We start from the raw sequence: 27,567 nt of genomic DNA on the forward strand, positions 1-27,567 counted from the left end.
AAAAATGACTCAAACGTAGTTCATCTCTAGTCTAGTCAACGGTCGAAAGATGTGTTGAAGGGACTTGCGTTCATTACGCTTTTCTAAACTTATACTTTATTACTTGAAAAAATGGAATAAAGTACTAGTGCAATTCTTTAAACAAACATAAAGACGCATCATTCAAGCCTCGTGATATTTTTTCTTCTTCCTCCCTGCCATCGAAAGCAGGGGATGTCGAGAAGATGTACGACCCTCCGGCTGCTCCTGAACGCATCACATGAATCATCCCGTCTGGATTCCTCGCGCTGCGTCTCCGCGGCCATGGTAACAGTTTTCTTCCGCCGACACCAACACTCACAACCTCGGGCTTTACATGCAGGTTTGAATGCCTTCTTCCGAAACAACATATTAAAGTACGTATCGACGATTTTGCTTTTTATTACGAATTAGAGTTATTTTGGTTCTGTAATGCCACATGGATCGCATTGTTTTCGTCTGTAGCCTAGCATAATGCGCTATAAACAAACACGAATTAAATACGTATTTATTCGGATTAAATGTGTTTAAAAATCTCTCTTTATGAGTATGGTTTATTTGCAGGACGCTGGGGCTTCAGAAGCATTTGTTTGTGAATAGCAAGTGGAATGAATGGAGCTGCCCTATTTTCTGACCGCGACCAAGCGATTAGGATTACAAAACAATCCTAGGCAAGTCCACTAAAAGCTGAAATAATACATGGTCATAAGCGACCTCATTCAATAACCTAATGCAGGAAGATTTAGACTTAAAAGAAGGGACACGTTGTGGGGATGTTGCATGAACACTTCACCCCTCTGTTGCTGGGATACAGTACTACAGTGCCTGTTAAGGTCCAAAAAGGTCTTGTACAGACTAATAAACGAAAGCAAGATACTGGTTAATGATTGTTTATTCTTTTTCATATTGTCTAAAGTACAAGTCATAAAATGTATTCTGTTTCTTAAACGTCTTTAATACAGGCTTGGTTCCTCTTTTGACAATATATTTATAGTAACATTTTAAAAAGAACAAGATCAATTTCTCATTCTAAATATATTTTCACTTCATAGGGGTATAAGAAATCTAGTCATTGTTATTGTGAATATTTATATGTAAAGTTGTTTAAATATGTTTGGAGTTTTATGTATTGCTTATTACATAGAGTGTGGAGGTTATTACATTTTCATTTGTTGGTGTGTTTAGTATTCTAATGTGGAACTGAGGTATACAGATATCGTGTATTATGTGTATTATTATTATATCATGTATATTTTCAATTATATTAGCATGTTGATGTATTAGTATAACAACACAAATTAAAAAGTTTATTCTGTAATCTTATCCAAATGTTTTTTTGAATCATTGGATGTGCATTTATGTCTTTTAATGGCCCTTTTTTTTAGAATCCACACAAAATGAATCTGGCTACGATCTGTGACAATGCCAAAAAGGGCCGCGAGTATGCACTACTGGGAAACTACGACTCATCGGTCGTGTACTACCAGGGTGTTATTCATCAGATCCAGAAGCACTGTCAGACAATCCGAGACCCTGCCGTCAAAGTCAAATGGCAACAAGTAAGATCTGCTGTCTTCATCTTGTTGAATTCATAGCACAATAGAAATCAATTCTTAAATTGTTCATTTTGAAGCTTTCTTATGTTTTAATTAAGCTAAAGTTTGGTTGTGGGATTAACTAAATTCAAATATTGACCTCTGTGCTAGGCTGGTTGATGGACTAGATGTTCTACAACAATATACTTAAATACAGTCTATATATAAATGATTATATATGAGAGAAGACAACAAACAATAGTGTTTTTCTTCAGACTCTTAAACACATGACTGTCATCTTGACACACTTAATGCAAAGAAATGCAGTCATGACTTCTGTTATGACCCCTTTTGTTGTGGTTCAAACAAGATATGTTGTCGTCATCAGGTGATCCAGCAACTGACCGAGGAGTACGAGCAGGTCAAGGGGATCATTCGAACGTTAGACAGCTTTAAGTTAGAAAAGCCGGATGACATCCCTACTTGCCCGACGGATGAGCGGTCGGATGACCCGGCTGTATGGCCGCCCCCGACTCCCGCTGAACACAGGTGTGTCTGGTTTTACTTTCACCATGTTCTTATGTCAGTGAAGGTGTTTAATACACATGGTGTGCGAGCAGGAATCCAGTGGCTGGTAAACGACCCATAACTGCTGTAAAGCAGCAGCAGCAGCAAAAGAGGGAATCGCCAGGAATGCAGCACCGAGGCCGAGCTCAAGGACCCAAATCTGACAGACCAAAGGATCCACGGGCGAAGGCCAAAGATGAAAAGGTGAATACTTAAATACAGAATCTTATAAGCAATGTAAACATGATGCAAGCTATTATATGAATACCAGGTGTAATAAAAAGTGCCATGCAGGGCAAGAGAAATGAGAAAAAGTATAAAGCTGAATTAAACTGTCAAAGATTGCAAAAATTAAAAAATCTCTTGGGTTGAATTGAATGCCATGATTGTCACAGCAGTAACAATGAAATATGAAACTAAAGTAGGTCCACTGCTGCTCAACACTTCTGTTGCTTTTTTTTTTCCTGATTCCAAACTGTTAAAAATGTGAAATAAGCTTAATATAATGAAGAAAATAGCACTTAAGCAGTTTAATTTACTACTAAATAAATCAAACTTTCGATTTTGTTCTTAAAGCTTTAATCAGCTGGAAGGATTATTGGATTCAAATTCTTCAGTCTGAAACGACGCTGTATTATACACAGAATTACAAAAGTATGTGAGTGCTATCTGAATTTATTATTTAATTCTTCTCCTTTTTAACAATTTAATTTGTTTTTTTTTTGTTTTTTTTAAATCATTTAATTAAATATTTTTTATATTGAAAGGAGCGTTTGTTTTTTTTACTGTTTTTTACTGAATTATAGAAGAAAAGACTTTCATATTCTTGTTCCAATAATAAAAAGGTCTAAATTATATATTTTTTATCATTCTTAGCATTTTCAAATTAATATCGAGCTACTATGATCGTCTACACGCTTCATAATTGGCTAAAAGTTTAAACCAGCTATGTTTCAATAAAAAAATGAAATAAAATAAACATTTGAAATGTTGCACTGATAAACCTCCATACATGGTCATAGGTTGTGCGTCTTTGGTTCATAATTATACTTAAAAAATGGATTAAGTCTTTCATAGATTTATTAGTTAAACAAGTTTACTATAAATAATGGTTGGGGACAACCTTTACATACTAGTAAGTCATGGCCCGGGGGCTAAATACAGCCCACTACATCACTACCTTTGGCCCCATCTAATTGACAAAAAAATAATATCTTCCACATTGCATGTAGATTTCATGGCTTTTACTGACTCTACATACTCTCCATTTTTTTCTTGAGCAGGGAAAGAAGGCAGCTGGAGACGCACCAGGAGACGTGGAGCAGAAGAAGTTCGATGGAACCGGATACGACAGCGACCTGGTCGACTCACTGGAGAAAGACATCGTGTCCCGTAACCCGAACGTACACTGGTATGTCCAGAAGAACCTCAGCTTATATTTCTACTGTTTAAAGTAATGACTGATGCGACTGCAGGGAGGACATCGCCGACTTGGAGGAGGCCAAGAAGCTGCTGAGAGAAGCTGTGGTGCTGCCAATGTGGATGCCAGAGTATTTCAAGGGCATCCGTCGGCCCTGGAAGGTAGACATTCTTGAATACATTCCACTTCTCTAACCCCATATTTCTGGATTCAGAGAAAGGAAAAGGGTCACAAAATCAGACCTTGTTATATAACAAAGGCTAATTTTCACAGGGTGTGCTGATGGTGGGGCCTCCAGGCACAGGGAAGACCATGCTGGCCAAAGCTGTGGCCACTGAATGCGGGACTACTTTCTTCAATGTGTCCTCCTCCACCCTCAGCTCCAAGTACAGGGGCGAGTCCGAGAAACTTGTCCGTCTTCTTTTTGAAATGGTGAGAAGATGGTGAATCTCAAACTGTTAATAAATTAATTAAAATACATTTTTGGTTTGGTCAGGCGCGGTTTTACGCTCCGACGACCATCTTCATAGATGAGATCGACTCCATATGCAGCAGGAGAGGGACTTCAGATGAGCACGAGGCCAGTCGAAGAGTCAAATCTGAGCTTCTGGTTCAGATGGATGGTGAGTTTGAGGCAAAAGCAAATTTAAAAAAAAAGTTTTTTAATTGAATTGTTCTTTCTTTAAGGTGTTGGAGGAGCTCAGGAGAATGAAGATCCCTCTAAGATGGTGATGGTTCTCGCTGCCACCAACTTCCCCTGGGACATTGATGAGGCTCTACGACGGCGCCTGGAGAAAAGGATCTACATCCCTCTACCTACAGGTGTGCTCTTTTACAACTTTGTTTTCGAGAGAATAAGATTTTAAAAGGGGGGTAGGTCAGCCATATTAGTTGTGGGCAAGCTACGTTTTTCATAAAATAAACAACATCCATGTACTAACTTCTTTTTATTGTTGCTGTCTTTGTGTTCAGCTGTGGGTCGGCAAGAGCTCCTGAAGATTAACCTGAGGGAGGTGGAGGTGGCGGACGATGTGGATCTTAACCTGATCGCGGAGAAGATCGAGGGCTACTCCGGAGCTGATATCACCAACGTCTGCAGGTGCGGTGTCTGTAAAAGGAAGGGAACGTTTTAAAGTTATTTTATAGAATGTCCTCAATAAATGAAGGGATACAATTCTTGTGTAAGTTTAAGATAACTCTTGAGAGAATGTGGGACATTTTCTCCCTGGTTTTGTCCATTAGAACTAAATCTTTTCTTGACAAAATTAAGTTAAGTAATAATTTAAGGTACAGTACTTCAAGTACGTATTAACGCATGAGCTCTGGGTAAGTAAGGAATGTATTAAGGTTTTGATATGGGGGGATTGATATTACTGACACGAAAATGACCAAGAATATAAAAGAAATACATTTGAGAACCAAATATTCCAAAACCCTAAAGAGGGCGCAAGAGAGAAGAGAGTAAGATCAGGTGGATTATGGGTCTTACAATTGCTCAAATGTAATTCATTGTTATTAAATATGTATTAAATATGGTATTAATCTTATCAAAATTATATCAATTAGAATTTTCATTTTGATCTTCTGCTCTCAGTTGCTTTCCCCTTTAAACTACAGTCAGAGGTCGATGATAATTTTCAATCAGTTAATTTCTGTTTTTGTTCTTTAGGGACGCTGCTATGATGGCGATGCGTCGACGCATCCAGGGCCTGAGCCCCGAGGAGATCCGAGCTCTGTCCAAAGACGAACTTCAAATGCCCGTGACCATGGAGGACTTCACGCTGACACTGAAGAAGATCTCAAAATCCGTCTCCGCTTCCGACTTGGAGAAATACGAGTCCTGGATGGTGGAGTTTGGCTCAGTATAGACTCTGAGAGCGAGCAAAAAGAATGTGAACATGACTTGGGCTAATACAATAGGTGCTGTAGAAACACTCTAGGATATTAACTTCTGTCAAGAGTCTCGGCTTCAAGTCCATGTGAAGAGCTACTGATTTATATTTCACAATAATCCATCTGCATATTTTATGGCATGTCCAGCTGTGAGCTGATGGTTACAAACCTGAATGTATGTCCATGTCAGAGCGAGCTATGATACAACCGTGTTATTGTTTGTTATTGTCAACCACTGGAACTTAATCAACACTGTCAACTGTGGTTCTCACTAGACATTTTAGATTGTTTTGGTAATATTTCCACATATTTGCACATTTCAAATGTCATTTGTTTTTAACAAATTAAAAGATAACCAGGACACTGTATTTCAACTCACAACCACTGATTAACAATTCTGGATACATTACTATATATATTTATAAAGTTATATTTTCAAACGAAAATGAACTTGGACTCAGCTTGGTACTGCAACCTATTCTCTACAGATCCTTCAAAAGATTACTGTACCCAGATAGTTATCACATTTTATTACTTTTATTCATCTGTTTCCTTTCATTTTTGACAAACATAACCTCCTCAGCAGAGGCAATGGTATCACAGCTAGCTAGCTAGCTAAATTAGCCGGTAGCATCAATGTATAACCCTACACAAGCAGGTTTTCTTATTATTTTAAAGCTATTTTTCTAATGAAATAATAAAATCTGTTTTATTTCACCTTTTCTTAACTCATATTTTAACCTTGATCATCGTACTAACGTGTTACTTCAATATATTCTGCATTCATCACTGACCTAACTCGTTTCAAACATGAAATGTGTATTTATTTATTTCGACTGTTGTTCCATATTTATCGATGTCATGTTCACACATTCCATGATGTTCTTCATTAAACTGTAAATGGACATTTCAACCTAATGGTCCTTCCTTTGGTTTTATGTGCTCCTTAATTTTTATGTCCGTTTAATTAGCCATGTGAGGAGTTAATGCGGCGGGCAAAAGGCAAATGAGAGATTCTGTCGTCCATGGAAATATATTATTCTGATCAATTACAGAGATAACTGGAAGAAAACCTATCGATCCATCTCGTTTCCCACTAGCCTGCTGCTTTTTTTTCATCCTATAGGCTGAGAAGAAACATTTTTGTTCCAAAACGTGTTTGTGGAGGCCTGGAGCCTGTCCCAGCTACATAGGGCGAGAGATGGGGAATACCCTGGTGGGGACACTATTCCATCGTCATCATGAACATACAGACAAAGAATGGCACAGCATTTATACATCTGTCAGTGATTCAGACCAGGCCTGATCAATGTGTAGGCTTAGGGGCCAGATGTGGCCCTTAGCATGTATTTAAAGGGCCCTCGTGGGGTCCAAGGAAAACAATGTTCTTCAAAAAATCCATTTCATATTCTACTTATAATATATAGTTTTTTTCAGATTTATTACACACTTATTTATGTTATTGTTTAATTTTAAACTTGTCAAAAATCACTTAACACCTGTGTTAGCTCAGGGTCAAAGGTCACCCGGTGGCTCGAAAACAAATGTGTTTTTGGTATCCCTTGTGTTATACCCCAAACACTTTTTTTTTTGGGCCACCGACCCCAAGATAACACAAGGGTTAATGATTAAAATATTTATATTTAAACACTTGATCCACAAAATAAACTAGAAATAACATTTCCCCATTATATCATATATCTTTATGTCGTATTCAGAATTGATAAAATTGATTAAAAAAAAAAACGTATTTTTAAATAATTGTCCTGGCATAATATTAAAAAATATATTGTTTCTTCTAAAATGTGTTGTTGTTTGGAATACTTGATTCCTTTTGTGCTATGATGAGCCCACACATTTATGATAGTGTATAATGTATCAAAGGGATAATGGTATTATAATCCCTATGAGTCACTTGACCCTGGATTTCATGTTAAAATATAACCTCCAGCCAACTAATGACTGATAAATAAGTGTTCACTTACCTTTGAGTTGACTCTGGTTTCCTCAAAACGCAACACTTTTGTCTTTATGTCGCTGTGTTGATTTTACAAAAAGCTGCCATCCTCTTATGTCTTTGATCAGTTGTTTTGATGAGCTTTCATGTTTATTTGATCGTCTTTATCCTTCTCTGATGTGTCATTCTGTCATCACAGAAATATGTCATCTTAAAAGAAAGTCAGCGAAACCTTCTTGCCAAGAAGTTCTTGGCATCTGAACAGAATTGTCAAGCAAAGAAAATGGTGAGTAAAAAGTCAAAGTATTATTGGATTTAAGAATACAAGACCCCTTAATATTTGATGCGTCTTTATGTTGATCCTTGATGTTGGTTGATTTTAGAACGAAAATTTGCCGATTCTGGACCAAATCTGCAACGACACGGTATCGGGCCGCGAACACGCGCTCTTCGGCAACTATGACACCTCAGTCCTGTACTACCAGAGCGTCATTCAACAGATCGACGAGCACTGCCAGACCATCTCTGACCCGGCGCTCAAAGTCGAATGGCAGCTGGTGAGCAACGACGCTGAAGTTTTCTCTCGTCCAAACCTTGTCAGTGACCAGTCGACCCTTCTGTGGTTAAGATGACGCAGCAGCTGAAGAAAGAACACGAGCAGGTCAAAGGCATAATGCGGACTCTGGATAACCTTAAGAAGTTCAGGCCAGGAGACAACTCCGAGGCGGACGAGAAGCCTGATGATGTTTGGCCACCTCCCAATCCAGCTAAGTTCAGGTAAGGTGTCTTCTAAAGGGTTGCAAGGACGTTTATATATATATATATAGAAATATTAAATACAATGTCTAAAACTATTAATTATTATTAAATGAATTAGCATTAGTTGCTATGAATGATATTGAAGATGCAATGAAATATTATATATAGAGATATTGTTGAAAGCAATAAGCCAAATTGGGTGGCAGGTAACAGTAGGCGAGGAAGAAAGCGTTTCTCATTTTTAACAGAAAGTGACAGGGCGTTTAACAGGGGTGTCAAACTCAATCACACAAGGAAACAAACTCTTTTATTAGTCTAAGTTGAGTCCTACACAAAATTATATTTGCCTTACAGGAAATTTGATCTTGATACTGTATTTTTACTCATCAGATTTTATATCTATATGGATTGTCTCTGTTTATGTTCTCCTTCAGAAAACAAATTGAATTATTTGAGCATCAGTTATTCTCTATTTTTCTATTGAATCAATGTTTCTTATCTCGTCTCAAACAATGGCATCGCTTCAGTCCACAATATAACATGAATATTAATTTACTTTGGTTTTTCAGCCAAAAACTGGGCCACATAAAATAACTTGGCGGGCTGAAATGTGCCCCCGGCCTTGGAGTTGTCTTTAATTTTTAATTTTAATTAAAAACAACAAGAGGTTGTTTTGCTGGTAGATTAGCATGTGGAGCTAACCAACATATTGGGGGGACATTCAAAAGTCCAATGGGATTTGATCACATGATCTCTTGTTTTTAGCTCTGAAGTGAAATGACCACGTTCTTGTTATTTATTCTATGATCACAGGTGATATTATTGTGCTGACTAAAGCTTTAAAACATGTTTGGTGCGTTCATAGGAACTGCGCCACATCAAGGCGTCTCAATAGCCCGATGAAAGTATCACAGCAGAAGTCGGATTCATCTGCTTTCATCCATCAACCGAACCCGGTCCAGACCTACCCCAAATCCGACCGGCAAGGACACAGAGAGGCCCGTGTAAGAACCAAAGAGGTGAGATCTGCGATGTTGTAACATAGGGTGACCATTTTAGGAATCCCCCAAAATAGGACAACAATGCATGGAGTGGAGTTGTTAACTTTATTTTGAGGGGTTTTCGGCTCCAGTCGAGTGTTTTTTATGCGCTTCTAACTCTGTTGAATGCATACTCTGACTTCCCCCGAAAGACACCTCATCAGTCTTCTTGGAGATGCTAAAAAATACTTGCAAAATTACATCGAACAGCCCCAAAAAGGGGGAATGTACGGTTAAAAGAGAACGTATGGTCACCCTATTATACAAATCAACCTCTAGGCCTTCCTGCCAAATTTGGCCTAATATGTTTTTTTGGTCCAATAAATGGTCGATTATTTTAAAGTTGGCTCAAATTTGAAAAAATGCTCCACAAAGCAAACAGGCCATGTGGATATGTTCAACCTTTTACATTTGTTAATGTGTTTTCCAGCTCCTCTCTTCTCTCACGTTATCCTCCCTCTCCCTTTAATCAATCGCCCGAGTCTGGTTCTGTTCGAGGTTTCTACCTTCTGACAGGAAGTTTTGATTCCCTAATTGTTGTTTTTCTGGGATGGAATTTTCTTTTTCTCTTGATATAGTCTTGCTTAAACTGTTAAGCTTCTTTAGATAACTTTGTTAAGTTTTGACACTTTAAATCAAATTGAATTGAGTTTAAAATAATTGAAATAAATGTCCACAATAAATCTGTGAATAAAACAATCTATACATGGATAGCGAGATCCCATTGCGTGAATTAGCCCCAGATTAATATTTTTAATTACACATCCTATTCTGCCCCTAGTCAGTTATGTTACACGAACAATTCTATCTTATTTATTCAGAAAAAGAAGGCGAATGGAGTTTCCCAGAGAAAGTTTGATGGCGTGGGCTTTGACGGCGATCTGGCGGAAACGCTGGAGAAAGACATCGTGTCTCGTAACCTGAACGTTCACTGGTACATATGAGCCGAAGTCCGAGACTGTCCCGAGATCCTTGTACTGACCCCCCCACGCGTTCTGAAATGCAGGGAGGACATCGCTGAGCTGGAGGAGGCCAAGAAGCTCCTGAGAGAAGCGGTCGTGTTGCCCATGTGGATGCCGGAGTATTTCAAGGGTATTCGACGACCCTGGAAGGTCAGATGCTAGAAGTGAAGACATCGATGTTTCAGTCAATGTAGTATCAGGGTTGGACACACGAGGGCAGCAGACTGAAACAAAGGCTCCTGCTTTGTCCTGTGGCCACAGGGTGTGCTGATGGTGGGACCTCCGGGCACAGGGAAGACCATGCTGGCCAAAGCTGTGGCCACTGAATGCGGGACTACTTTCTTCAACGTGTCCTCCTCCACCCTCAACTCCAAGTACAGGGGCGAGTCCGAGAAACTGGTCCGTCTTCTCTTTGAAATGGTGAGAAGATGGTGATTCTAAGACTGTTAATACATTTTTAAAAAATACATTTTTGGTTTGGTCAGGCTCGGTTTTACGCTCCGACGACCATCTTCATAGATGAGATCGACTCCATATGTAGCAGGAGAGGGACTTCAGATGAGCACGAGGCCAGTCGAAGAGTCAAATCTGAAATCCTCATCCAGATGGATGGTGAGTGAGTAGATTCACTCTTTTGAGATTCTTCTGAAATTTTCGATTTTTTCGAAAAGGTGTGGGACGAGATCCGGAGAACGAAGATCCCTCTAAGATGGTGATGGTTCTCGCTGCCACCAACTTCCCCTGGGACATTGATGAAGCTCTACGACGGCGCCTGGAGAAAAGGATCTACATCCCTCTACCTACAGGTGACCAGAATTTATTTTAATGTTATTTAAACCTACGAGTGAATGAGTTTTTATCAACGTGTTCAGCCGTGGGCCGTCGAGAGCTTCTGAAGATTAACCTCAAGGAAGTGGAGGTCGCTCCCGATGTTGACCTGGATCTCATCGCCGACAAGATCGAAGGCTTCTCCGGGGCGGACATCACCAACGTCTGCAGGTAAAGACGGACAAACTTCACTTCAATGCTCCGGGTTTGACTTGGCTCCGCAGGGACGCCGCCATGATGGCCATGCGCCGTCGGATCCAAGGCCTCAGCCCGGAGGAAATCCGAAGTCTGTCCAAAAATGAGCTGGAGATGCCGGTGACGATGGAGGACTTCACCCTCACGCTCAAGAAGATATCCAAGTCCGTGTCCGTGGCGGACCTGAACAAATATGAAGCCTGGATGGAGGAGTTTGGGTCGGTTTAGAAGTGAAACAACTGTGATATTTGAGTGAAAACTGTTAATTAAAAGACATTCTGAATGTATGTTTGTGGCCTGGTCTATCAGACAACTATCATTTAACAACTTGTAACACACGATTGAATTAAAATGGATATAAGTATGTGTGTAATATTTCAAAGATTATTAGATTACTATTAAACCAGTATTATCAGACAGTTCTTGTGAAGACGATTCTAGTATTATAAGTATAATCGTCTATGCACTACTTTCTGGTCAACCTCCTGAGAAATCAATAGGGTTCAATGATTTAGGTGTGACCTTTTTGTTAAATCCGACTTCCAAAATGCTATAACATAATAATTACCCGATTTTAAAAAGTTGGTATCGTTGAAAAGATTGCTAAAAATAAACAAAAAAAGTTAATAATAATAATTTACATTAATTTGGAAAATGTGGCTATCAAAATATACAAAGAAAAAACAAATGCATAGCCCAGATTGAACAAATATGCCATAAGTTGTTTAAATAAACAGTGATGGAGAGATAAAGCATATATACGGTGTATTTTAAGTTGATTAAAATCATCAGTAAACATGGCTGGTCGAGCAGGCAATCGGTGGGTCCAAAGAAATTCAGTATACGAGTCGATCAATTTAAAAGATACATGGCAGACTTACAGAAAAATGGTTATATAATAAAATGGATTCCAATTAACATTTCACCCGCCTCTGATGTTTTATGAGGGAGATTTGTCGAGTGAAAACTGGAAAAATGATAAAGAGAAAGAGATGAGAAAAGATTTTTGTCTTGTGCTTCGTCAATCCGAAAAATGTAGACATCCTTGATAAACTAGGACATTTGTCCTACTTCATCGGTATTAATGTATAGTGGTCAATCAGAGCATTGACAAAAAAAACGTCAACGCGGTTAAACCAGAAATCTTAGGTGAAATGCACTGACTGACCTCTGCCAATATCCAGGAGGCAAAAAATACACACATATCTAATATATTAATTTTAAACTGGAAAGGTAAGAAATTTTAAACGTAATTGTCTACCTTGCCAGGTGAATTTCACCACCTGGCAAAATACTTTTTTTGTATGATTAGATTACAATTATAATTTCTGTAAATTCCCAATAAAATGACAAATGTATAGTTTTTTGGACAGAAAATGGCTGTGAAAAGGTTGTTACTATAAATGATTGTACCCGATGAAAAAAATATAGAAATATCATTGATATTTTTATTAATTCTTTTGTTTTTGGAGTCTATAATTATGCGTTGAAATTAATTGTTAGTTAAACTGACCACTGAATGACTAGCTAAATGTAGCTAATGCCGTTAGCAGGTGCTTCTAAACAAGCTAAGTTTTTTTTATTAATTATTATTTATTATTACTTGTTACTTTTGCTTTTAAACGTATATGAATTAATTAAAAAAAGTAAGATTCGATTTAAAAGTTTATTCGCGTATCGTGTTTTAATCTCAAGCGTCACTTTCTCCATCATTCCGCGCGATCACTCCGCCCGCTTGGTGGTCCATGCACCGAGGCTTGCTGGGGTCGTGATGCGGCTCTTGTGACGCTGTGCTGCTTGCTGCTGCGGCAGGATCTGTTTCCCTCCGCCGCCCTTTTATCACTGTCAACGTAACGGTCCAGAATGGAGACGAAACCGGTCATCACCTGCCTCAAAACCCTCCTTATCGTCTACTCCTTCGTCTTCTGGGTACGTAGCCTCTCCTTACGAGCGTTTATACATTTTCCCCAAACCAACCGCAGACCTGCGTTATGTGTGTTCGTGATGGTGTCTCCAGCATCATCGTCGCGAGCCAACGTGAGCTTGTTGGTGTTTTTGTGCTCCGGGTGTTGACGTGTGTTCTCGGGCGAGACGGTTTTTTAGAGTCAAAGTGGCTCCTAAACACCGTTAAACATTTGGAGTCATGAAACAATGGCCTGCTAACTCGTCAGATATGAGGCCGTGTTTTATTTATCATGCACCCCATGAGCTACATTTTAGGGTGTGTTGCTGTGGCTTCTTAAAGGGCTACACACACGGATATTTTTTGTATAAACACCTCCTAAATATATATATAAAAAAAATCTCTAAGTACCTATTTACTTATTGATATAAATATAATAATATATATACAGTATATACAAGTGATTTATGAATGTTGAAAAAAAGCATTGGGTGATTCAAGTGACCACATATTATGTTTTTTTTTGTTTGCAAACTTTATACCACATCTTTCTGTCATGTCATCTGTTCAAAAGAAAAATAATTTTGTTTTTGTTTGGCCCCCGGTACAGTCCGGTACAGTCCAATACTTTAAAAGGGTATCAGGAGTTCTGAATTTATCCTAAAACAGCGTTCTCTAACGGTTTTGCACGGCGGACCAGTTTAATGTTGGTGTTATATTCACAGCCCGACCCTTGCATTAAAATGAATCATTTTCACTCATTTTCACTAGTTTAAAGGTTTGTTTTCTGGGTAAACTTGACTGAAAAGAGCGTCTTGAAGTGTCAAAAGTCACAGACTATCATTACTTTTTTTTAAAACAAAACACCTTTTCAAAAAGTAATAACCAATTTAACAAATGTTTTCAATTAATTCAACTAAAACATGTGGTTTATGATATCTGACCTCGAAAGCCTTTCAAAAAGATGGTCAGGGTCAGAAATTAGATTAAATTAGATAGACTTTATTCATCCCTTTGCGTCTCACGAAACATTTTCAGGCATAACTCGGACATTCTTCAAGGTCAAAACTTTAGTTCAATATTATAGTTTTCAGCATACTTTTATGACAAGATGCATACAACCACATTTTCTTCTTAAAGTTTGAAAAGATTGGCAATAAAAAGATGATGTGTTAGTCAAAGGATTTAAATCGATATTTTTCTCTGATCAATAATATTTGTTAACTTATACTACCACGTTCAATAATACTAACGTTTAAGTATTTCAAGATAATTCGATTTTACTTTTACTTTTTTTTCATCAACTTCTACAATTCAGTTTCGATTTCATTTTTACACCATCTTGTGTGTATACAATGCAGAAGCTTTTTTTTTTTTTTAATTAATCACGTTTCCCTTTTTAGTGTTAACAAATAATTTTTTGGAAATGAGTAATTCACGTAACAAGGGTCAAACTTCATTGACATTAAATTAAATTTTGTCAGAAGTCAGGCGTTCCAGGCTATGGAAAGTTTGACATCTTAGCATCTCTAAGCTAAAGCTACTTTATCACAGTCAAAACATGTACAGTATGTCCATGATAAATGTCGTTTTTTGGCTTTGGCATTAATGCAACTTTGACTTTCTGTCAGTGATATTGTTGCCACTTTAACGACTTTAACCAACGGATTCATTTAGCTCTCGTTAAATCCACTCGTTCTGGCTGTTATTTGATTATCAGGCGGTAGTTAATGGCTCTGGAATCAACATGGGGGCCACAGTATTCTCATATTTTAGATGTTCAGAAGCTTGTCCTTCCTAGTTAGATTTTTTAATGGCATCCGATGGCAAGGATGGATGAGCTAATAAGAACATGTGAAGGAGATTTATCAACCTGTAACGACTTCGGGGCTAGAGAGTAATTCCGCTCTCCGACACTTATCCGGAATATTATGGCCCAGAGAGTCATTTTCATAAGGTTTAAAAGGAAAATGGCTGCGCTTTATGTCCGCCCGCGCTCCAAAAGTGTCACTAATATGGACTTTTTATATTTAGTCGGGTTAGAGGAGTCACCGAGAGCCTGCCTGACAGCGACGGCGTCGGGGTTTCGGGTGTCTCGAGAGCATTCCGTCACCGAGACTATGGGATGTTTTGCGGGCGCCGAGTTCGCACAGCGCGACACCTCAATGTCAGTGTCATCGGCAGAGAACGGATCCCGATGAGCAACATGGTCTCGGAACACCATGCATGAGATGGTGAAGTGGCGAGCAGGTGGCGGTCTTGTGTCTTGTGTCCCCGCCAGCATAGTTTGTCATCGCGCCTTCTGTTTCTTTATTAAGCCACGGGAAAGCAGAGAAGAGGGGGAGACCTCTTTTTAAAACTGGACCGCCACCAAAGTTGGCTTGGCCCCGGGGGTTGAATTTCAAAAAAGTGCAGAAGGGAGACAGCTTTTTTGGCTCCCGCCAAGAAGACAGCAGGTCAGGGTCTATTTGGAATTCAGCGTCCGACATAAACTAGACGACGTGTCCCCGCCGCGAAGGGCCCTGATTTCCCTGCAGACTCGGGAAATGAGCGCGTAAGTGCAGACGAGCCGATCCTTCTATTTGTATGCGGCGGCGGCGGCTCAGGAGAGGTAACATTTAGTCTCTAATGATGTCGGACATAAACTCACTGTCATCCGGAGCGCCGCGATTCTGAGATGACAGTCTGGTCAGGACGATGAAGTGGCTATTAATAGATTGCCGGGACGTTACTCGGAAATCAAATCAGCAGCTCGCCTCGCAGCCTTTCATTTCACCTGGGCTGTAAAGTGCGAAGTGTCTCGTTTAATCTCTTCCTCGACTGCTTACCGAACGGCCAGGTCGGCCGGGCCTGTATGTTTTTCAGGCAACACCAAAAGATCTCTGACTTTTCCCATCCTCAAACTAGTTGCGTTTCATCAATTTATTGACCACCCAATCCCCCCCCCCTATCTTTTATGTGACACATGATACCACATTTTTAGAGAAGACCCCCAACGCCGCTGTACTATGATCGAAGGTCGCCAGAACCTCTCGTTCCCACCAAAAGAACGTGTGTCGCGTTACAGAAGGCATGCCGAGCATGCTGTCATGGCACCCTGTTACATCTGAAGCATGTCGGAAGCTTCTGGTGGAACGACTCTCACTGACTCGAGTTGATCCTTTGACACTTTCAATGGAACATGGGGGTGGGGGGGTAAGGTTTTGACAGACAAAAACAAAATCAGCTATCTCTGTAGTCAACAAGATATTTATCTGCACTGTGATATTCTTAACTAATTTGCTCAAACTGTATATATTATTTAATCAAATTAATTCTCCTCCGCCACACCAACCACTGTGTAGCATTTTAAATCAGTCATCTTGTTGCTAACAAGAACGGTAAATGGTTGTTATTTACATAGAGCTTCTCTGCTTTACAGCGCTCAAGTCACCCATTTACACACACAATTTCCTCGATGGAGTCTACTGACTCCTTTAAGAAACATCTTAAGAGGTTTTTATTTCTTCAGGCTTTTCCTTGATTTTCTGGAACTCCTGTTTTGTTATCAGTTTTATCTTGCCCTTTAAAGTATATACTTTATTGAGTATTGTTTTGATTGTTCAAGCGCTTTGTGACCCTGGTCTGGAAAAGCGCTATACAAATAAAAATTACTTACTTACTAACTTACAATTACACAGTGATGGGAGTAGGCTGCGATGCACCGTGCCAGCCCACCACAACGAGCAATCGGGGTTAAGTGTCAGGCACACAATAACACAATCACATTTGGAGTTTAGTCACGAGGCCCATCACCCTACCGTATTGTGATTTTACATCAAAAGTGGTGACAAATTGTACAACAATCACATCTGAAATAGCTTAAAAAGTGACGAAATTGGCAAGAGCTACTGTCCTCGCACCTTCTCGTGATCACTCATTATCTGGATGACTTGCATTTTGCCACAGTTTTTGGAAAAAACAAACGGAGTGAAACTATAGAATTGGTCGTCCACAACCACGAAAAAAATTAAACTTATTTAAACCAATATGTACTGGCGAATAAAGCTGCTCTTGTATCTTGATCTAAAACACTTTGTTATTCACTTGTTTGTCTATAATTGCCACTTACAAGTAAATCTCTATATTTAAGCAACTTCTCTAAAAACATCACAGCCCATAACTGTGATGAAAAAAAAATGAAATCGATTGACAGCGCTATTCCTCATGTGGCTCCTGCAAGGTGAGTCATTTGACCCGACTCTGACCTTCTCTCTGAGTATTGATTTGAACAATGTTTGGGTTCTATGGTGCACCACTTCCTTCTTCTTCCACGTGTCCGTTCCTGCAGGACAAATTATTTTTATTTCAAAGGATTACCATTTGAGGCTTTGCAATTCACTTTATTTTAAAATACTTTTAGCTGTGGTGAACTGCCGCCCCTTTATTGTGAAGGAATTTCTATTACAATCTCTGCATTCATTGGCTTGAACGCTCCAGGCAAACACCAGAACCAAGAAGCAGAATTCTGATTTCTGTAGAAATTGTGTAGTTATTTCTCTACTTTTCTGAGTCATGGATTAAAATTGGTTTCCAAAGTCCAGTTGAAAACCATTATAAGAGGCGGATTAAACATCAGCAATAAGATTAACACTACTAATACATATCACGATACAGGGGAAACAATTCGGTATATTGCGATACTGCAGAAACAGGAGATATTTGTAGTATTGTCTAGTACTTGACTTGATTTTGGTGTTGCAGAATTTACAGACCACATGACTCAAAGTCATAACTTCATTTGTTTTGAAACCAAAGCATGTCCAAACATAAGCTTTGAAAGCTGCTGGAGTCGACCGTTTCCTCTCATCCTCAGTCATCGACGGGATCTCGCAAGATTTCCTTGTTTCGAGGACATAACGACTGACACCACCTAGTGGCTGGAAGTTTAATTGCAGCACAAAAATGAAACAACGCTACCAGAAACTAAGCCAGGTTACGCTGGTCTGCGTGTCTAGAATGTCTTGTTTGTCATGATTGCATGTTCATTTTAAATAAAGATTAATTATATGTGAATGGATAAAATATATACATATCGAAACCATGCCGCTATCGTGAAAAATATATTGCTTTATTTGAGTGTATCTATATTTTGTTACACCCCAATCTACCACCACTAATAATAATTATAATAATTATGAAGTTATAATATTAATTAAACTAAATTGCAGGAAGCAACAGTACTGAGGGATCAATAAACTTTTACCTTACCTTACCTTACCTTACTGTGTTGTTCTCAGTGTTATTTTGACCTTTAAAGTATATACTTTATTAAATATTGTTTTGTTTGTTTAAGCACTTTGTGACCCTGGTCTCGAAAAGCGCTATATAAATACAAATTACTTACTTACTTACAGTTAAAAATATATATATGTTAAAAAATAATGTTTCTTTTGGTTTCATGGTTTTATATGACGTTTCAAATTCCCTACAACTGAATATTATGTATTGTATCAACATAGCTACTATGGAAAAAGACTCCATATTGTGCGACAGTAAATATGACCCTCAGGGCTCCCTCTCAGCATGCTGAAGCCGCCGTCCTCCATTAGAAAGCCTCAGACGACGCGTCGGCTCCTGCTGGAGACACATCACCGGCAGCCGTTCCACACGGCGCCCTCTTCTTCCAAATGCCACTGAGCCAGACCCGGGCCTCCGTCGCCCTGCACAACACGCTCCTTTATCCTTCAGCCTTCATTTGAAATGCTAAACGGAGACGCAACAGGAGGAAGCGCCTTCGCTTTGGATCAAAGGGGTTCTTTGATTTGTCCCCCTTTTTGTTCTCGTATTTTTTTTTCTCTTTCCCTTTGTGCCGAGCTGCAGGCATATTCATAAAGCAGGTGTTCGCTCTCCCGTACTCCAGATAAATTTGTGTCTTCTGTCTCCTGTCGCTCCTCCTTACTCCGATTGCTTCCCCCTTTCTTGTTCCCACCTTGATCCTCCGCCTCCTTCCCCCCCTCTCGCCTCTCAGCTAATACGCCGCCATTGTAATGTCGTCGCGAGATAAAAAAGCCACGAGTCTGCTCCCTCTCACTGTTACATCTCTTCCAACACTCCAGATAACAGGAGCCATCCTGCTCGCCGTGGGAGTATGGGGGAAGTTGATGCTGGGCCCCTACATCTCCCTGATCGCCGACAACTCCACCAATGCCCCCTACGTCCTCATCGGCACCGGCACCGTCATCATCGTGTTCGGCCTGTTCGGATGCTTCGCCACGTGCCGAGGCAGCCCATGGATGCTGAAGCTGGTGAGAGGATGATACTGGAGAAGGCTGACTCGGCGATAAAAATATTTGGCACGGGTCAACATTTGTGGGAGATTAATCCCCGTTTCCATGCCAACGCTTTTTTCTAATTTTCCCTGCCTCTCTTCCCAGTATGCCATGTTCCTGTCTCTGGTCTTCCTCGCCGAGTTAGTCGCCGGGATCTCCGGATTCGTCTTCCGCCACGAGGTGTGAGATTTTACACGTGTGATGATGATGAACAGCTTTATTCACGCTGGCGTGTCGTCGACTCTTTCAGATCAAAGGCACCTTTCACAGGACTTACACCGATGCAGTTTTGAACTACAATGCCGTGGATGACGCCAGCATTGCCGTTGATAACCTGCAGCACAGGGTGAGTAGAAAAAAACCCGGTACACACAACCCACACTAAATGTTTTTTTTACATCCTTTTATGAGATGTTAGCATCTCTGGAGCTGCGAAAGTCTGTTGTCGAACATAGCGACACGCTGTTGAAATATGCTGATCTGATCAATTTTCGTGATGCTGAACATTCATTTGAGCCGTACAAGATGGTGTTGCACTCGAAAGACTAGATCGAGCCAGTTTCAGGAGACTATATGCATGTTTTACACATTTATTTAGATGAATGACGAGGTCAACCAAGTGTGAAAGAAAATGCAAAGTGTTGATGGTCTGACCTGCTAATGCTATTTTCTTGGTTGGATACATTAGGAAATTAGTTTGATTGACAAGTAATTGAAGATAAACAGCCTTGTTTAATCCTTTGCAGGATGTACACAACTATGTACACAAGTATGTAAACAAGTCATCTGATTTACTGGTTAATGTTCTATGAATAAGTGCTTTTGTTCCTTTTGTAAAGAGTCAAGTTTAGATGTTTTAACATCAATGTTGGTTTTTGACTGTGTTATACAGAAGAGAATTAGGTTCGATGGTGTAATCAAAAACTAGAAAACATTTATTACTAGTCTTGTAAAAACAACAAAGGTATTTGTGTGGCTTTTTTAGATTCAGTATAAAATAGAATAGAATAAAAAAAAATCGAAATTAAATCAAATGGGATAAATACATTTGAATAAAAGTGGGCTTATGCAAATCTTTTACTGCTAGCATTGTGAAAACTGAAACTATTATTGCTTTTTGCATGCTTTTTGCAAGAGCGAGGCTGTTAATAAGCATGATTATATTAGAACTACCAACTTAGATTCAAAGTGTTTATTGTCATATACATCGAGAAACACGTTTCCCTATGCAATGAAATTCTTTCTTTGCCGTCCCTCCACAAATATCGGCGTAACAAAAAAATAAAAATAAATATAAATATACATAGCAAAAAAGTCAAGATGAAATAACAATAAAAAAAATAAAAATAAAAATAAAAAAAATAATAATATAAGAAAGGGAGGGGAACTGTACATGAGATGGATTTAAAGTGACAACAGTGCAGTGTTCAGCTGTTCATGATTCTTATTGCAGTGGGGTAGAAAGAGTTTCTCAGGCGTGTGGTCCTGCATTTTGCACTCCTGTACCTGCGTCCCGAGGGCAGGAGTGTAAACAGTCCATGTTGTGGGTGGGAACTGTCCTTGATGATGGTGGCAGCTCTCCTGTGGACTCTGTGGTGGTAGATGCTGTGCAGAGAGGGCAGTGGAGACCTGGTGATCCTCTCCGCTGTCTTAACCACTCTCTGCAGACGTTTGCGGTCCATGGCCGTAGAGCTGCCGTACCACGCAGTGATGCAGTTGGTCAGACTGCTCTCCACGACACAGCTGTAGAAGTTTCTGAGGAACTTTGTCGACATGCCAAACTTCCTCAGCCTCCTCAGAAAGTACAGCCGTTGCTGTGCCTTCTTGACCAGCTGTGGGTGAGTCTCACTGCCTCTCAGTGAACTCAGAACTGTAGCTGTCTGTGTTTAAGTAAGTAGTTATTTGTAAAGCGCCTTTCTAAACCAGGGTCACAAGGGGCTTAAAGAACAAAACAATTTTACACATTTAAAAATACCTACAAATTTAGAGACTTTAAAAGGTCAAGACACATAAGACAAACAGAGGAGTCCCAGAAAGTTAGGAAAAATCCTGTATAAATAAAAATGTCTTAAGATGTTTCTTGAAGGAGTCAGTAGATCATCAAACACAGAGGGAGAGGAAGCTCATTCTAAAGCTTAGGAGCAAAAGCCTGGAAGGATTTCTCTCCTCTGGTCCATCAGTAGATTCTGATCCACAGACCTCAGAGCCCGAGCTGGGGTGTAAGGCTGGATCAGATCACTGATGTAAGGAGGAGCTTGACGATGAATAGTTCTGAAAGTAAGAACCAGAATTTTAAAGTGGATCCTGAAAGAAACTGGCAGCCAGTGAAGAGTTTTAAAGATTAGGGAAATGTGAGTTCTTCTACTAGAGCAGGTCAGAATTCTCGCTGCAGAATTTTGTATTAACTGCAGGTGAGACAGATCCTTCTTGTTTAGACACGAAAATAGTTACAATAGTCCAGACGAGAAGACACAAAGCATGGATTATAAGATCCAGATCACGTTGTGACACCATTGTTTTCTGTAGTGTGGTACTAGAGACATGTCTTTTTCAAATACAACACCCAGGTTTAGTAGATTTTCATCGATTAATTGTAGTGAGAATCCTGCGAAAACTTGTCTATGTTTGTGTGGTTCTAGGCAGAAGTGCAAGGTGGTTAATGTAGCGTGACTCTATTGCTTATTGAATTATCTATATTGGTTCATTCTCCATGGACTTACGGTGCAAAGAAAATACCATCAGAAGAAAAGTATCATCAACACAGTCTTATTACTAAAAATCACAGACAAACATGATTTCTGATTAGAAGATTTTTAAAAAGGGGAGGAATATTTACTTACATTTGTAACATGATTTACGACGTCTGCTGGACAAACGAACAAATAAAGTCGATTTTCCCTTTTGTCTTAATGACCAAAAACAAAAACGCGTAATCTCCACAAACACGACGCCCACTTTACCGTTACGACGTTCAAATCGCATCACATTTTGTCTTCATTTGTTTCCTGTGCACCAGTCACCGCTTAAACCAGAAGATAAATGCGCCTCTGAGTGCATCTTCCCACCGACGTGGGCACTAATACGTGAGACTCTTCGGCCCATTAGCGTCCTTTATCGACGGAATGAAGGAGAGTGGTCAGATGGAAGCAGCCCTGACCGGCTGACCACACGGCAGCATGTGGAACTTTTAAAGTGCGAGGGTGACACTGGTGTACATGGCGGCGTGAATGCTGACTCAGCTGTCTGTCAAAAACATATTTTTTATACTCATGATTATTTGGTTCGGGCTACATAATTAATTTATTTGTATAAATGATGACTCGTACTCTAAAAGGAGGATAAATGTGCAATAAAAAATGAAGACATTCGAGGCTTCAACCTGCAGCTGGTTGTTAATCACAGCTTCTTATTTGTAGCTGCGTTGCTGTGGAGTTTACAACTACACCAGCTGGCTGGCCAGCGTCTACTACCCGACCAATGGCATCCCGCCCAGCTGCTGCCTCAACTCCTCCGACTGCAGCCCCGACGACCTGCGCAACGCAACCGTCGCCCCGAGCAAGGTCTACCACCAGGTCAGTGCTCTCGTGTGTCTCGCCCACATGAATACTTGATGGAGCCTCGGAATAGAAAACATCCAGGTCAGACGCCGACGCCGCTCTCGTCCGACCCGGCTTCATGTTCCTTAATTCTACAAACATGTTTGTTTTTTGTGTGTGAACTGGAATTGTGTTGCAGGGCTGTTACGAGCTGGTGACTTCCTTCATGGAAACAAACATGGCCATCATCGCTGGCGTGACGTTCGGCATCGCCTTCTCACAGGTGAGATTTACAGCAAGAAACGAGTCAAAACATTGTGAACCTGATTCAAACTTCAGCCTTCAAGCTTGATCATGCTTTTTAAAATTTTATTTTGAGATTTAAATGACCAATTAATACATTTTAAGGAGCACAAAAAAATGAAAATGAAAAACTTTCAATTAGAAATTAGTCTTTATGTAAAGAAAATGATCATTAAATTCCTTTAAATTGTTTTTTTCCTTGTATATAAATAAATAAATCATTTTTAATGCTATTAAAATATAATATTCTATAAATATAGAATTATTATGTTCTATATATAATAAAATATATAGAGAATATAATTCGACATATTATATAATAAATCTTTTAATTTCAGATTTTAATACGTTCACAAAAAATGACAGAAATAATTTAATTATCTTATTTAAATTTAAATATATAGTTCATGTTTTTTGTCTTAAGATGTGTATTACAAATTAACACAATTTAGGGAAAGGAAAGAAGGAATTCAATTAAAAATATATAATTTATTTCAATTTACTAATGTAAGTCTTTATATAAAGAAATGTAATTTAAAAAAAAGAATGTCAATTGTTTTTCCTCGTAAATAAATTAAAAATAGTGTTTGATATTTATAAATCATCAAAAAGGATTATTTTCCTTTTGTTTTTAGACTTGATGAACATTCATTTCATGGTCGATAATTACACATCTGGCCGTCCAGGTCTAACACAACTTTTTTAATACTTTCATGTCAAGCTAACACATTTTGGCCGGAGATAAAACATCCCATAAACTCAATTTATTCAGAATGAATGAGAACCTGCAACAACATATCATTTTTCAGCTCTTCTAAAAATAAAATGATCTAGAGTCACCCTTTAAAAATGTAGCCATACTTGCCCTTCCTTGTTAAATATCAAGTCAGTTTCTTACTATGATTGCAGGTCAAATATTTAAACACTTGGATGTGGGTAGAAGTTGTAGGAGGATCATGTGTGTAAGATCCAGAGATGTTTCTTGGGTCGGACTGACGGGTTCTGTTTCTGGTCCTGCAGCTGATCGGGATGCTGCTGGCCTGCTGCCTGTCCAGGATCATAACAGCGAACCAGTACGAGATGGTGTAGCTGAGCTGACGTGGCAGGTGAGACGCATAGAAACCAACAGCTACACCCAGTTTTCTCACATGTTATTTTATTCAACTCAACCTTTTTTTGTCTTTTTCTCTCAGGGAGGAGAAGAAGAAGCTTTGACACAGTGAATTTCCAAAACATCTCATTTAGAAAAAAAAACGCACCTCTTTCCGTGTCTCTGCCTGTGATCTGAATATCTTATTGTAAACACCATTCCTCGCCGTCGGATCAAAGCCGGATCTGGATAAAACACATACACACTTTCTCACACACTCACACAAACACTGCTGCGAAATGTAGATGTTGCGTTTGAACACAAATCTTCGACCGGAGGTTTAGGTCTCAGGCATGTGCAGCTTAGCTTCTCTGTAAGTTGTAATGGCCCCGGCATCACTCGACCACTTTTAATCTTTGTACAGAACTAGCTTTGATAGACGGTTTAGTTTCGCCTTTCGCTCACCATTCTATATTTTTACGAACGTGACATTTGGTGACGTTAGTTTGTGCATCCAGGATATTTTAGGACTAAGAGAAGGAAGCATTTTTTTAAAACTTCATTCAAGATATTTTTATCCCAAATTTGCAGTTAGTTAGCATTTTCTAGCTAATAGAATGTTTCAATTGATCTTGGAAGATAATCCGCCAAATCTTATTGATGAATTCAGTGTTCAGTATAAGAATATTTTGATAAAAGTTGTTGTTATTTTTGCATTAAATAATAACTATTATTATTATTAATAGCATTAACATGTTCTGAAATGTAAAACATTATTTTTGTCAAAATAAAAATCAGCTGTAAATGCATTAAACCAAATATTGAAACGATTAAAAACACAAATACAAGTGATCAACATTAAGTTTTGCACCAAAATGAATCATAATAAATGTAATGTATTATTTGAAAAACGTTGCACATGTTTGTTATCGTCGTCTTAATAATGTGTTGCACAAATAAAAATGAGAAAGAAACCAAAATGTTCTGTAACAATAATAATATCAGTTATAATAACTTAATGACTTAACTTAAAAATATGAGTTAAAATATTTTCTGCTTTATTTTGCAGAATTTAGTTTATCATTTACTTTTTTCTTTTCGTTGAAGATTATTTTTCAATTAATCAGATAAATAATTATTCTTCAGTATTGAACTGATACAATCTAAAACTTTGATTGTGATATTCATCATTTTGATTATAATTCCAGGTGATAATTTGACACACAGTATTTTCTCGTGGCACATACATTGATAACTGTAGATATGTACTGGAATTGTTATTTATATACTGTAAAATGTGTTGTTTTGGCTGCCTGCTAGATATGTTGTGTAACTTAATTTTTTGAAATCTTAGTCTGTTAGTTTGATGGCTGTGTAGAAAACAAACGTCACGTGACCTTGAAAAATAACCTTGATGTTTTTGTTTTATCTGTACATTTATCGCAGTTTTCGGACTTAATTTTGTGGCTCTTTTTTGAGCGTGTGATTTACAAAGGTAGTATTTGGTTGTGGCTTTCTAAGACTCATATTTTTAACGCTAAGTATTTTGTGAAGTTTTGCATTTTTAACTTAACTTTTTTTTTTTTGCTAAACTGACGTTTGTTTCTGTAAATAATACGCTGTAATACATCTAGCTTCCACAAGGGGTCGTCACTCACACGGGAATTACTACATCACGATCGAAGTCACCGTCAGTGGTCTTATCAATAAATTGACGAAATTCAAACTGCTTTTGGTCCTTTTGTTTTTCGAGGTTTTTATTAACTGCAGGTTCGTGAAACGTTTCTTGGTCAGATTTTTTTTTTTTATATAGAAACACGTATAATAAAATATTATTTTATACATAAAACAATCTAAAAGGAAAGTTAAAACGCGCACGGAGAGGCAATAGAGTCTTACAATTAAATTAATTATTTTAAAAAAAGAATAAAATAGTTAAATGTGAGAGAGCCCAGCAGATACGGTTTACCTTTATAAGCCTTCAGACCTGTTGCTATGCCTACAGAGAGACGTGGAACTATATAGAGCGCGTACATTGTCCTTTTATTTAATGGGATAAAAAAAAAAATAAAGGTCTCGTTATCCTCCCACAGAATTTTTTTTATAAATGTAATTACAAGAAAGGTTACTATTTTTTTTATATATAACATGGATTTCTACCATTTATGTTTTGGTCAATTTATCTTAATCAATTAATCAATTTATTGGAATCTTGTTTATTTCCCGTACTCGAACCCTTTTAAGTGACATGGGGGCGAACCACAAGGGGAAACCCTGGACAGCTCGTCAGTTCATCACCGATTAATATCGTCGAATTCCCGGCGCAAAACCGCCGTTACCCAAGGGGGGGAAACAAATTAATGGTCTGGTCATCCTCCCACAGATTTTTTTTTTTTAATGTCATTACCAGAAAGGTTACTATTTTATATATATAACATGGATTTCTACCATTTAGGTTTTGGTCAATTAATCAATTAATCAATTGATTGGAATCGTGTTTATTTCCTTAGTGGGATTACGTAGAACCCTTTTAAGTTGGGGCGAACCACAAGGGAAACCCTGGATAGCTCGTCAGTTCATCACCGATTAATCTCGCCGAATTTCCGGCGCAAAACCGCCGTTACCCAAGGGGGTTAAAAAAAAAAACCCAACGCAAGCTCCGAGCCAAGTGCAGTACCCCACTCTCCCGCTTGGCGGCGCTTTGGTTCCGCTGAAAAACGATCGTGGAGCCGAGAAGCTTCCGAGACACGAACTCGTCTCTCCTGCGCCCGTCTGGCCGCCCGCGTCAGTAATAAGGCCGGAAAAGTGGAGGGCTGATGGGAAAGCGGCGCTATTACTCCGGGAGACCGCGCTGCTGCTCCGGCTCGATCCAGCCTCGTTACGCAAATTACCGGCAGAGCGACGCGGCAGTGGCTCCGCTAATGGAGCGTGGAGAGCCGGCGGCTCCGCGTCCTCCTCCCCCCTCCTCCCTCCCTCCATCCCTCCCTCCTTCCTCCCCCCCTCCCGCTCCCCCTGTACGCGCTTAATGGGTTATAGGCTACGGGGAGACATCCACCGGGGAGGCGCTATTACTCTCTCACACGTCACGCACACACACACGCGCGCGCACGCCCCGCACACACACGCGCAGACCGAGCGCAGCAGCGAGACGTGATCGCGAAAAAAAAAGCGTTCGCCCGCTAATCCACGTGTTAATAGATTAAAAAAAAAAAACACGTCCCAAATAGATCTTTTTACTTTCGGAAAAAAG

The 27,567-nt window shown here is 39.2% G+C and overlaps 3 protein-coding genes across 5 annotated transcripts; all 3 read left to right on the forward strand.

Annotated features, from left to right (window-relative positions):
• Positions 1-312: 312 nt before the first annotated feature.
• katnal1 (katanin p60 subunit A-like 1) lies at positions 313-6,346 on the forward strand. Of its 3 annotated transcripts, none has more exons than XM_087804373.1 (11): positions 313-395; positions 1,404-1,577; positions 1,942-2,102; positions 2,174-2,324; positions 3,401-3,531; positions 3,596-3,701; positions 3,814-3,972; positions 4,037-4,163; positions 4,228-4,362; positions 4,513-4,639; positions 5,210-6,346. In XM_087804373.1, exons 2-11 carry the CDS (start codon positions 1,416-1,418, stop codon positions 5,406-5,408), a joined length of 1,458 nt encoding a protein of 485 aa, XP_087660499.1. In that variant the 5' UTR covers positions 313-395; positions 1,404-1,415; the 3' UTR covers positions 5,409-6,346. The 3 variants fall into 3 exon arrangements, with proteins under 3 accessions (XP_087660499.1, XP_087660497.1, XP_087660498.1); XM_087804371.1 differs by having other exon boundaries at positions 324-361; XM_087804372.1 differs by having other exon boundaries at positions 325-361; positions 3,404-3,531.
• A 1,225-nt stretch (positions 6,347-7,571) lies between these two features.
• LOC148068608 (katanin p60 ATPase-containing subunit A-like 1) lies at positions 7,572-11,461 on the forward strand. The gene is made up of 11 exons (XM_087804374.1): positions 7,572-7,676; positions 7,774-7,947; positions 8,019-8,167; positions 9,015-9,168; positions 10,011-10,123; positions 10,196-10,301; positions 10,413-10,571; positions 10,637-10,763; positions 10,823-10,957; positions 11,024-11,150; positions 11,204-11,461. Exons 1-11 carry the CDS (start codon positions 7,674-7,676, stop codon positions 11,400-11,402), a joined length of 1,446 nt encoding a protein of 481 aa, XP_087660500.1. The 5' UTR covers positions 7,572-7,673; the 3' UTR covers positions 11,403-11,461.
• Positions 11,462-12,959: 1,498 nt separating this feature from the next.
• tspan7 (tetraspanin 7) lies at positions 12,960-26,043 on the forward strand. The gene is made up of 8 exons (XM_087804472.1): positions 12,960-13,103; positions 19,176-19,364; positions 19,494-19,568; positions 19,639-19,734; positions 22,805-22,960; positions 23,124-23,207; positions 24,248-24,333; positions 24,421-26,043. The coding sequence occupies exons 1-7, from the start codon at positions 13,038-13,040 to the stop codon at positions 24,314-24,316; spliced, it is 735 nt and encodes a 244-aa protein (XP_087660598.1). The 5' UTR covers positions 12,960-13,037; the 3' UTR covers positions 24,317-24,333; positions 24,421-26,043.
• The last annotated feature ends 1,524 nt before the right edge of the window (positions 26,044-27,567 follow it).

The sequence above is a fragment of the Callionymus lyra genome, chromosome 12 (assembly GCF_982586985.1).
Source record: "Callionymus lyra chromosome 12, fCalLyr1.hap1.1, whole genome shotgun sequence".
In the NCBI taxonomy this organism is placed as follows: Eukaryota; Metazoa; Chordata; class Actinopteri; order Syngnathiformes; family Callionymidae; genus Callionymus; species Callionymus lyra.